The following is a 10,071-nucleotide window of genomic DNA, read 5'->3' on the forward strand; positions in this document are numbered from 1 at the left end:
TCTAATTCGACTCACGCAATAGTGTCCACGATTCTGATTGGTGCTGCCATATTTATACACAGGCAATATACACATGCAGTACGATACGTTTGTGTTTCCATTTTATTTGACTGTGTTTATTCTACAAGCATTTGGACGATACACGGACGTGCTGAAAAATAGCATTTAGCGGCCTAACTTTACTCTCATTGTGTGTCTCTTATTAGAGAATCTCTAATTAACAACTGATGATAGAGTTTTCTTCTCATGGGCAACGATTAGTTGAAAAATAATTCACTAAACTAGTATTGAAAAGGAACGGAAATATGTGAATGTTAATGAATGTAGAATACAAATTTAATTACAATAATTATTTATTGAAAGTTATTTTAGTATTTCGCTGCCCGTATATACACATGTATAAATCAGTTGAGTCAAACCTGACACGGGGATTTCAGGATCGCCATCAAAATAGGTACTACATGAAGTATTCTGTTCTTAGACTTAAAATAATATACGACACTATTGAAACTTAATAGATTTTTATTCTGTTGGTTCGAAGTCTTTTGTACTGTAATTTTGGTGGACCCAGATAAGCGACAAGTCTTCCTTATTTATCATAGGCATGGGATCATTCGAACTGGATCCTGTGACAGGAGCTCAAGGTTCCAAGATGAAAAGGGTGACCTGCCTTGACCTATCCCGATAACCCTGACCTACCATGATCTACTATGATCTACCCTGGTCTACCGTCAGGTTACCGTCAAGTTAACCAGTGGACTTCTACAGCTACCCTGTATCTACCCTAGCCACCTTAGTCATTCGAGTGGACCAGGGGTTCATCAATATTGTTGTGTTCAATCTTTGACGCATTTTCAATTTCCTGTTTCCTAGCCAAAGTGACATCGAACGGTAAGTAGCATTTATTATTAATTTAATTATTGATCAAACGATTAATTAGGATCTACAAATATCTCTACTGAGTTTTTAGGGACTTTTTGTCGCTCTGGTATTATGCAAAATTATTCCGTAGCAATACGAAAATTATGAAATAAACTGATTTAAAATTTATATTGCGTTTCATTGCTACCTTTGCGTAATATAAATTATAACATCATTACAGTTCCATAAATTTATATCGCCTATGAGGAGATGGCGCTGAAATCAGTCTCCACTTTATAAGTCGATAAGGTAGTTAACTACAATAAAAGTTTATAATACATATTATCCATTTTATTTTAATTTTCCCAGTAATTCCTTTACTGCTGCCATTTCTACATAGTAATATCTATACGAGATTCATTAATCTTTTTGTATGTAGTATTGTTTCCAGTGTCATATTTAATTTCTGCCTTTTTTTTTAATTAATCCTTGTTTTCCCAAATTTTCAATTTTGATCTGTTGTATCATGTGCCTATTTTGTTACCGGACTGTAGATTTTATGTATATGTGATGAAATCGTGTAGATGTTAAATTAAAAAGTTTAATGGATGTGTTGTCGTCACGCTACTAAAATTAAAATTTCCACAATTTCCATCTATTGCATGACCTATTAATCTCATAACATTGATAACCTCAATTTCTATCTATTGCATCACAGACTCTATTTTTATTTTTATACTCTCCAACTTTTTCACCACCCACCACAACCGTGCCATGGTGGGTGTAAAGGAGATTGAAACTAAAATAATGAACATAATCTCGCGTACCTACGATATACGTAGAATGTCCGTGAAGATAATATTGCCCCAACCATGAATTTCACCGTCGGCTCATTTTATCACATCCTCGCCCCCACCATTTACTTTCGCTAACTATGAAGGGGAAATTCCGTTCAGAAATGGCTATTTGAACTTTACCAGTGTAACGAATCGCCCACGCGTCGTTACGATGCGCCAAACCTGTCCTCGGCTGCCATTTCCGATGCCCTTCAACCCTCCACAGCACCTAAGATGCCGCAGCATCATGGCCCCGTTTCGAAAATCCCTTTCAAGGAATTCAACATCTAGATGCGTCCGTAGAAGCATTCCGAGTCAAAAATAACTGAACTCTCAACCCCACGGAAGTAGAAGCACAGGATTAAACAGGGACAAATTGGAAAATCAATTCCGCGAATACGTCAATACCGCCCATTCAGTTGCTGTGGTGGCTGTATTTGAAAGGGGAGATCGCTGACAGTCGTGTTCTTAGATACTTGTGGCACAGCCAGGGCGCATGAGGTGAATGAAAAGAAAAACTAACACCAACGCAGCCTCGACGACCCTCCTACGACGCCGACGCCGACGCCAACGCCGACGCCCGACGTCACCAAATGAAAGCAAGGAACGTGCTACCCGGTGAAATTTCTATGTATTATCATTATGCGACCAACGGATGGCAAGCTAGAAAAATCAAGTACAATCGGTCCTTGGGTACATCTTATTTATTACCAGGCTTAATTCGAACGAGTAAGGGTTGTAAAGGGGAGAGCAAATCCCCCTGACCCTGTCCGTCTTCTCATCTCCACACAGTACACGTCCACGCGTAGATATAGGAAAGCATCGCAGCGCATGCTGAAAGCTCCCGCTATCGATCCACCTGCGCCCGAATTTCCTCGCTCGGCTCACAAGTTCCGCGAACGTCGTCTCGATAGAACAGTGTTGCGTGCAACTGCCGCGACCAGACGTACTTTTTTTTAAATCCTCCTTGGTGCCCCGTGGTCTCCCGAGTCGCGAAACCAGCCAGCGAGAGGACACGATGGCACGTCGCGTGGATTATACCAAGGCCGTCTTCGTACTATGTGAGTCCATCGAGATCCACCACGATTTTCGTGTACGCACGCAGCAGGATATCCTGCGGCCAGAGGTTTCGTCGCATCGCAGTACTCGGATTTAGATCTGTGCTAGCTACCCCGCGATCATTTAACGAAGCCCCTCAGCCAACGAGAGACAATCCACTTTTCTATTTGACACGTTTCTCCATTTTACTTGGAACATGTAACGAACGCGACCCCTGCCGTCGCCGAGCAACCACGGTGGTTGGTTTTCCAGTTTTAATCTCTCGATGGGGTTGCACTTGGCTGATTAGCCTGCGAAACGGAAGATAATTAAAGAAAATGCTATTGCGTGAGCCGGAGTCGCGTGATCCGCACACTCCCTCTTGGGAAACGATAAGCAACGTCGTTCGACCAGCAGCACTTGGTTGGGTTGTAGGGTTGCGGTTTAGGGTAGCAGCCTTTCGAAAGAGTGAACCACCTCGAGAATGTCTTCCGGTTCAAGGAACGGGCGTAACAAGCTCGCGAAAAAGTCATTGTTAAAGTCTGCCTTCGTGCAGGAAAAGCGTCGCGTGCAGCGGAAACTGGCTGCCCTATCGTCTAACGAATGACCTTTCCGCAGGGTGTGTCTCGACTTCGGCGATCAGCCTACCCAGCCCTTCGCCGCTGCCACAGAAGCTCGAGGATCAACTGTACACGACACGCAGAACGCCAAAATTGACGTTCGACATGCCCGGCTCGAAGTCTAAGCAGGCTTCGGTAAGAACGCTCTTACTGTAAAAAAATATTGCAAGCTGTTTACCGTAAACAAAATGCCCTGAAATGACGCTAACGAGCCTTGGACACCGATTCGTACGGAAGGCTGCGTCGTTCGTGAATATTTTATCGGGAAGTCCGCGTCGAACTAGTTGGATAGTTTTTTTCGCGATCGATACACGCGTCGGAAGTTGTGACAATCCCGACCGAATAGTTGCTTGCATTCGATTGACGAGATGATACTATTAAGAAACGTTCGGCGAGCCGAGGACACGCGAGTGATTCGATCGTTGTTGGGAATGCAATACGGTGTTTGCTGTGGGAATATTGGAGCAGTCGCATCGTCGGCATCTTTTCGCGTAACCTTCTCACCTTGCGTGGATATTTATCTAAAACGAAGATTTTCTATGGCAATACTACCAAGTGAAAAAAGAGGATTACTAGCAGAGTAACGTTACGATACGCTGAGGAGTAAAGGAATTAGTCGAATGTTTGGAAAACGATGTTGTCGTTGCAGAAAGTCCTCTGCTTTTAGTGCAAACAATTCTTGCGATTAAAGTGTGGATAATCATGGAATCATCTCTGTCCAAGATCATTGACACATAGAACTCCGTCGAAAATTGCCTGTTCCTAGAGCACGCTGAAATTAGACGCTTTCGTAGAGAACCTGTCGCGTATCTTAACGATCAAAGTAAACGGTAAGTTTCGTTTTTTAAGACCCCAGTTTTTAACGTCAGTGATGTTTTGAACTTTGAGCTGAGAAGTACGACCACGATACTTCTGGAATCAACAACGGTATCGATTCACAAATCATTCGGGACGGAGCAGCCCTTATATCGTTTGGACCGTAGCAACGGACAGGCCTGTATTCTGTTGCAAGTCGACGCACTGATCACTGTGAAATATCGTACGAACCTTGGAGAAGATCAAGTGAGCATCGACGTTATTCAAGATACCAAGTGCTTTGCAGGGTCTCCAAGTTAATTTCAAAACGATATTTTGTCGCAGGAGGCCAGCATTTATGTTCCCAACGACGCTACGGTCACTGGTAATTGCAATGACGAGAATACGGTCACGATGTCATTGAAGTGGAAGGCGTTTGTCCTTTTGTGGAGCTTCGCTAAGGTAATCGATTCACCTATCCTGCAAACATATTCGACCAAACAAATTAGTCGTCTGCCGTTATACACTACATAGTCGTGTAGGTACTTCACCTCAGATATATTTTTATTAACAATGAACAAGAATATTTTTATCGTATCATTATCGCTCTTGAAAATCGTTAACCTTTCTATTGAGTGTGGCCGATGCATACGCGACATTACGAATACTAGTCTAGCTAGAACGGTTTCTAAGAAACGATCTCTGTCTCTAACCTCCTTTGGCCTACATCCTTGACCTCTTTGAAGGGGTTGCGCGAAACCCAAGGATGCAACAGAATATAGTGTCACTAGTGCAGTTACTGGAGAGAATTAGAATGAAATGAGGAATCTTAAGAATAGATTGTCCCAGTGATCTTTAAACTTAGATTCTTAAACAATTTGAGACACTCGTTGACCAAAAAGCAACCTGTGACAATTTCAGACACCCGGCGGAGAGCGATGGTACGTCGAGAAGATCGAACTGACCTACAACTCTAGCGATCGCCACTTCGAACACATCGATCAGCCGAGTAAGTCCCATCTAGTCATTCAAAGTTCAACGCTCGATGGATTACAATTTTCTTTTCCCACCAAGACAAAACAGTCCGACTGAGCACTGGCCAGAAGCATAGCCCCATGTTATTCCCGACGCCTGTTGGAAAATCATACGCTTGCCCCGGGGAGACGGAAGTCCGTCTAACTGACGGCAAGAATCACGCGAGCGTGCTTCTCAGGTAAATCGCTGAATTACAGGTGTCGTTTACGTGGCACGAAAATTAACTGATGAAAGAATATGACCCGATATTTTAGAGATATGAAGCTGCAGCCGTTCAAGTTCAAGAACAACGAGTTCGCAGCCGAATTCTCCTGCACGGCGCTGAGTGCGCGCGGATTCCGGGATGAAACCGCGCCGGTCGCTGTCGGATCGACACTGGCAGCCGCCGTTCTGCTGACCATCACTGGTTACGCAGGGTATCGTTACTTCAAAGTGAAAAAAGTCAAGTATGACACCATGGAGTAAGGAAACCGTCGAGGTATCCAGCCGAGCGGCGAGAGGATTTCCAGCAGCTACGAGGACGGCAGAAACGATCGATTGCTCGCCCTTCTACATTGCCGATCTTCATAGATCGTATGCTGGATCTCGACTCGTTGCTCTTTACGATCCAACGACGTCGACGAATTAAACGATGCACTATCGACGAGACGGTCGCGTCGATTGACGAAGAATCGAACAAGCGAATTCGCAGAGCCGGATTTTGCGAATTCGCTAGTTCGCTGTCGATTTCTCGAAAAATCGGCATCAGCGTCGCCGTTCGGAAAACGAAGCCCTGTCAGGCAGCTAATAATTCGGTAGAAATTGGTCGATCGTCCAATCGATTCTTACCGCGACGTCAAATGTCCTGTTTCTCGAGTTTTAACGTATACGTACTACTATATTGTTATCGTTATCGGTAGACTGCGGATCTGCGTGCAAATTCTCGTTTTTATTCGATCAAGAGTGCGTGTTAAACATTTTGCTGTGTTTTCGAAATTTATTTAAGTCCTGAAGATCCGCAGTTGAGTTGTCATCGTTATTATCATGCTGCGGATCTCTGCAAACATTCGGTTACATGATTTTACAATAGATTCTCTCAGGCTGACTGAAACTGTCTTCGATCACTTTGCATTTCACGAAGATTCGCAGACCGATCACAATCGTTGTATTTATTTGCATGTAGCGATTTCCGTCTGCTTCCGCTGCTGACAAGACTCTATTTTCGTACGAGTCCCATCACTCCGTTTGCTTCCGCTAATTTTCCAATCGATTCAGAGTCCTCTTTTTTCGCTAAACGCACATCCGTGATTCGACTTTACCTGGAGCCCGTTCCATTCGATTATTCGAAACGTGTACTTTGCCAGGACGGAGGTTTTTTGTCATTAAGACGATAATGGTTTTCTTCAATTGTTCTTCGTGGTCTTGCATCTCTAAATCCTACGTGTGTTATGATCGCTAGAGTGTAGGTCATCTAATTTCTGACTTTTCTGATCGTCGATGTAATATATCGTGTAAATATGTTGCTGCGATCGGCGAAGATCGCGACCTGATACTGTCGTTCGATTATCTCTCGACCGGAAAGCACTCTGAAAGCTGTTCGGCAAGATCCGATTTGTAATCGTTCGGTTTTTCATTTCTGACCCTGTGTTCCTTGGATTTCGAGATCGTCGCGAACTTCGGCGACCGCGCGGAGTTTTTAATGATCCTTTAAAAACATATCACGAACGTGCATTCATTGTTAGTCGATGAATAGACCATATCAACGATGTACTTTAGCGTTAATAAAACAAAAAAAAAAAGAATATGAATCACTCGTTCCTGGGAAGATCGAGTCGGATTAGGACGCGAAACGGCTTAGATAATCGTGTTGCTATATCGATCCTTACACTCCTCGTACGTTTTAAAGACTTCGTAGGCCGGGGTAATAGGGGGAAAACGGAAGCGAACGAAAACGAACGGCGGTGGGCGTCGATCGAGTCGAGCTCGATTCTCCGATCCCATTGAACGTAGCTATAGTTTACCGAGGTGAATTGCATACTTAAGAGTAAAAAAAATGAAGAAAAAAAACCTGTATGTGTTTCGCGTGTGTGCGCGCGTGAACGACGCGCGCACACTTCACGACGCATATCAATTTATTACAATTATATCGATATGTGCGTAACATATGAACCTCTGTCTTCCAAGCGCATATTAAAAAAAAGTTGAAACTTCGTGTGTAAATATATAAATACATATACATAACATACATACGTACGTACGTGCATACATATATGTATACATATGACGAGCATCGCGTGTCGTGTTTCTGTGACGAAGTCAACGTTGTTAGGGATCGTCGGTGCGCGAGTCTGCGTCGGCGGAACGGAGGAATGTCTTTTTCCTTTTCGCGACTGTTCGAAGAATTCCAGGGCAAGAGAGAGAGAGAGCGGCGAGCGAGAGGGGGAGAAAAAGAGAGAGAAAGAGTGTGTGAGCGATAGATAGAAAGAAAGAGAGAGAGAGAGAGAGAGAGAGTTTCGATGTTTGAACTTTTTATGCTACGGGAACGTTACTTATGATATAGGGACTCCGATTCTTACCACGGAGATGGTCTACATGTAATTATGAAGATGTATTTTTGTGCTAAAGCCAATCTTATTATACATACATAAATATTATCAACGGTTAGGGGATAGACGGTCGAGGGGTTGCAGTGCCGCGATCGTTAACGAATCGATAATGATGATGATGATGATGATGAAGGCATGGCCTGGAAAATGGAGTTTTGTTAGGAAGACTAGCCCAATTGTGTCGAGTCATCTGAGAGAACGCGACGGATTATGAATCATATCGCTTGTCCTATTTCTGCAATGTTAAGTCTCGTAATAGTTATTGTAACGCGTCGCGTGGTGCGAAGATCAGCACGGAACGGCGGATCACGTATTTGCGGGACACGACCACGGGGTGGTGCGTAACGCGCGTCTATTAAGATTGTAGCATACCGATAAAATAAAGGCTGTTATACAAGTTTGCTCTCTGCCGCAACCGCCTTATTCCCGAGTTCCGTGTGTCAACAAAATTGAAACCCAATTTAATCGACTACGGGTGATCAAATTGTGTCACAGTGAATCGTGGGATGTAATGGCAGCATGAATAGGAAATGTGAACAGATGCGCGTGTCACCATAGATTCTCTTCTACCTCTGCCTGATATTTCTTTTCTTCGTACTATGCACTCTAAAACTTTTTGAACGCGTTTGTCCTAGACCGATGCATCTCGACACGTTGACTGCCGAATTATCGATGAAATGAACATTATTCTTCAGCAGTTGCTACACCGACCAACGAGTTGTACTAAAAATTGATCCGTTCAAATACAAATGTATTTCTAAGATGAAAAATTGCGATAGCAATCAGCGCGCTAATGTTCGTATCCGGATGAACTCGTTAATATTTACGATAGCAGATGTTTGCCCGCGACGTGGGAGAAGGGTGGTCACGCGACATAATAATTCCATGGCGTCCTCGCGCCGGTGGAAAAGGGCGTGAAAAGTACAGTCAAGCAGGCTTATACCCGCCGAAGGGAACCTAACTAAAAGGGAACCGCCGCCCTTTACGCAATGCGACGCACAGTTGTCAACAGTTCATTGTCGCAATGCCCATTGAAACGTCTCGGCGACAATGGTTCGAGCAGGCCGATCGCATTGTCCCCGAGATACGCTCGACCCTCTAACTGTGGGTAGCACGACTAGTCGAGAAAATCGCTTCGAATCGAGGATTACGTCTGGTAATCTCGGATCTTACGCGTCTAGCTTCCGCGTCCGATGATAATCGGGAAATCATACTGCGAGCCTTCTTGCTCGCCTAAACGCAATCCGACGTGTGCTCCGTATACTTTGGAAAGACGTGTGGCCAGAAAGCTACCATTGCAAAACTTTTCACGGAAATACGTAGCAGAGATACAACATTAAATGCAATTTAAAAATTATTTCATTTGGATTTGAATTTTATTCGTCCAAAAGATAAAATAGGAAACAACCAAGAGAGTAGAATCATTGTCATCAGACTTTGTACTTCAGTATTGATTAGTTAATCTATAGAAGTCATACGTGCAAAAAACATCACATTCTATCTACTTATAACAACGGCCGTCATTCGATCGCCATTCAAGGAATAAAACCAGGCAATAAATCAATTGAACAACGTCAAAAATTATTGTTATTATTGTTATTATTTGTTTAGTATTTAGATAGTTAAAAAATAGCATACGAGTAAGATAAAAGCAGCTGCAACAACATCCTACAACAATATAGGTTTGTCGTGCGCATTCATAACAGAGCGTTTGAAGGTGAAAAGTGATTTACAAAAGATAACCAAAGTAGCAATAACAATTTGGACAATTGTATTCGCTAAATATAGTCCTATGGGATGAAAGAACAAAGAGAGGCCAGTTTCTCAGGCGATGCAAGAGAATATGAAACTTTCGCAATCATAGAACTTCACAAGGCGATTAATGATACTACTGCATATAATATAAACAAGGGAAATAAGTAATAATAAAAATAATAATAGGAATTTCTTCTCTCTGCAACGTTAAATTGGTTTCACCCTGTACACATCAGGGCACATGGAAATAGGTGTACAAAAAGATCGCAGCACGACAAAATTGCTCATTAAAAGGAGAAAGTTTGGTGACAGGCTGTGCCGATTTCTCGCGGCCAGCTTTTCGTGGCATACGTTTACCAAACCACGATAACGACCCCGTGAATGTTGTCGTCGGCAAACGACGCGCGACGGCCACGATGACATCGCGAGATACGGGTCATCACCGTGGAAGGGGTGGTCGGCCCAGGATAATTGAGCGTAATTGGTTGCGTTTGATGACAGATGTAATCCTGGCGGAAGCTGGGACCTGGAGGCCGATAGGAAGGG

The 10,071-nt window shown here is 43.4% G+C and overlaps 1 protein-coding gene across 2 annotated transcripts; it reads left to right on the forward strand.

Annotated features, from left to right (window-relative positions):
* Nucleotides 1-2,589: 2,589 nt before the first annotated feature.
* Nucleotides 2,590-8,168, forward strand: LOC144476257 (lysosome-associated membrane glycoprotein 5). Of its 2 annotated transcripts, none has more exons than XM_078192959.1 (7): nucleotides 2,590-2,758; nucleotides 3,354-3,490; nucleotides 4,205-4,417; nucleotides 4,496-4,612; nucleotides 5,072-5,159; nucleotides 5,225-5,363; nucleotides 5,440-8,168. In XM_078192959.1, exons 1-7 carry the CDS (start codon nucleotides 2,716-2,718, stop codon nucleotides 5,648-5,650), a joined length of 948 nt encoding a protein of 315 aa, XP_078049085.1. In that variant the 5' UTR covers nucleotides 2,590-2,715; the 3' UTR covers nucleotides 5,651-8,168. The 2 variants fall into 2 exon arrangements, with proteins under 2 accessions (XP_078049085.1, XP_078049086.1); XM_078192960.1 differs by having other exon boundaries at nucleotides 4,244-4,417.
* Nucleotides 8,169-10,071: the final 1,903 nt, after the last annotated feature.

The sequence above is a fragment of the Augochlora pura genome, chromosome 10 (assembly GCF_028453695.1).
Source record: "Augochlora pura isolate Apur16 chromosome 10, APUR_v2.2.1, whole genome shotgun sequence".
NCBI lineage: Eukaryota > Metazoa > Arthropoda > Insecta > Hymenoptera > Halictidae > Augochlora > Augochlora pura.

What these genes read in the sequence shown, in the direction of transcription:
- LOC144476257 (XM_078192959.1), top strand. Translation starts at nt 2,716, where the DNA reads ATGGCACGTCGCGTGGATTATACCAAGGCCGTCTTCGTACTAT. An exon ending in CGAACCTTGGAGAAGATCAA is followed by an intron (nt 4,418 to 4,495) that starts GTGAGCATCGAC and finishes ATTTTGTCGCAG; the next exon opens with GAGGCCAGCATTTATGTTCC. An exon ending in TTTTGTGGAGCTTCGCTAAG is followed by an intron (nt 4,613 to 5,071) that starts GTAATCGATTCA and finishes TGACAATTTCAG; the next exon opens with ACACCCGGCGGAGAGCGATG.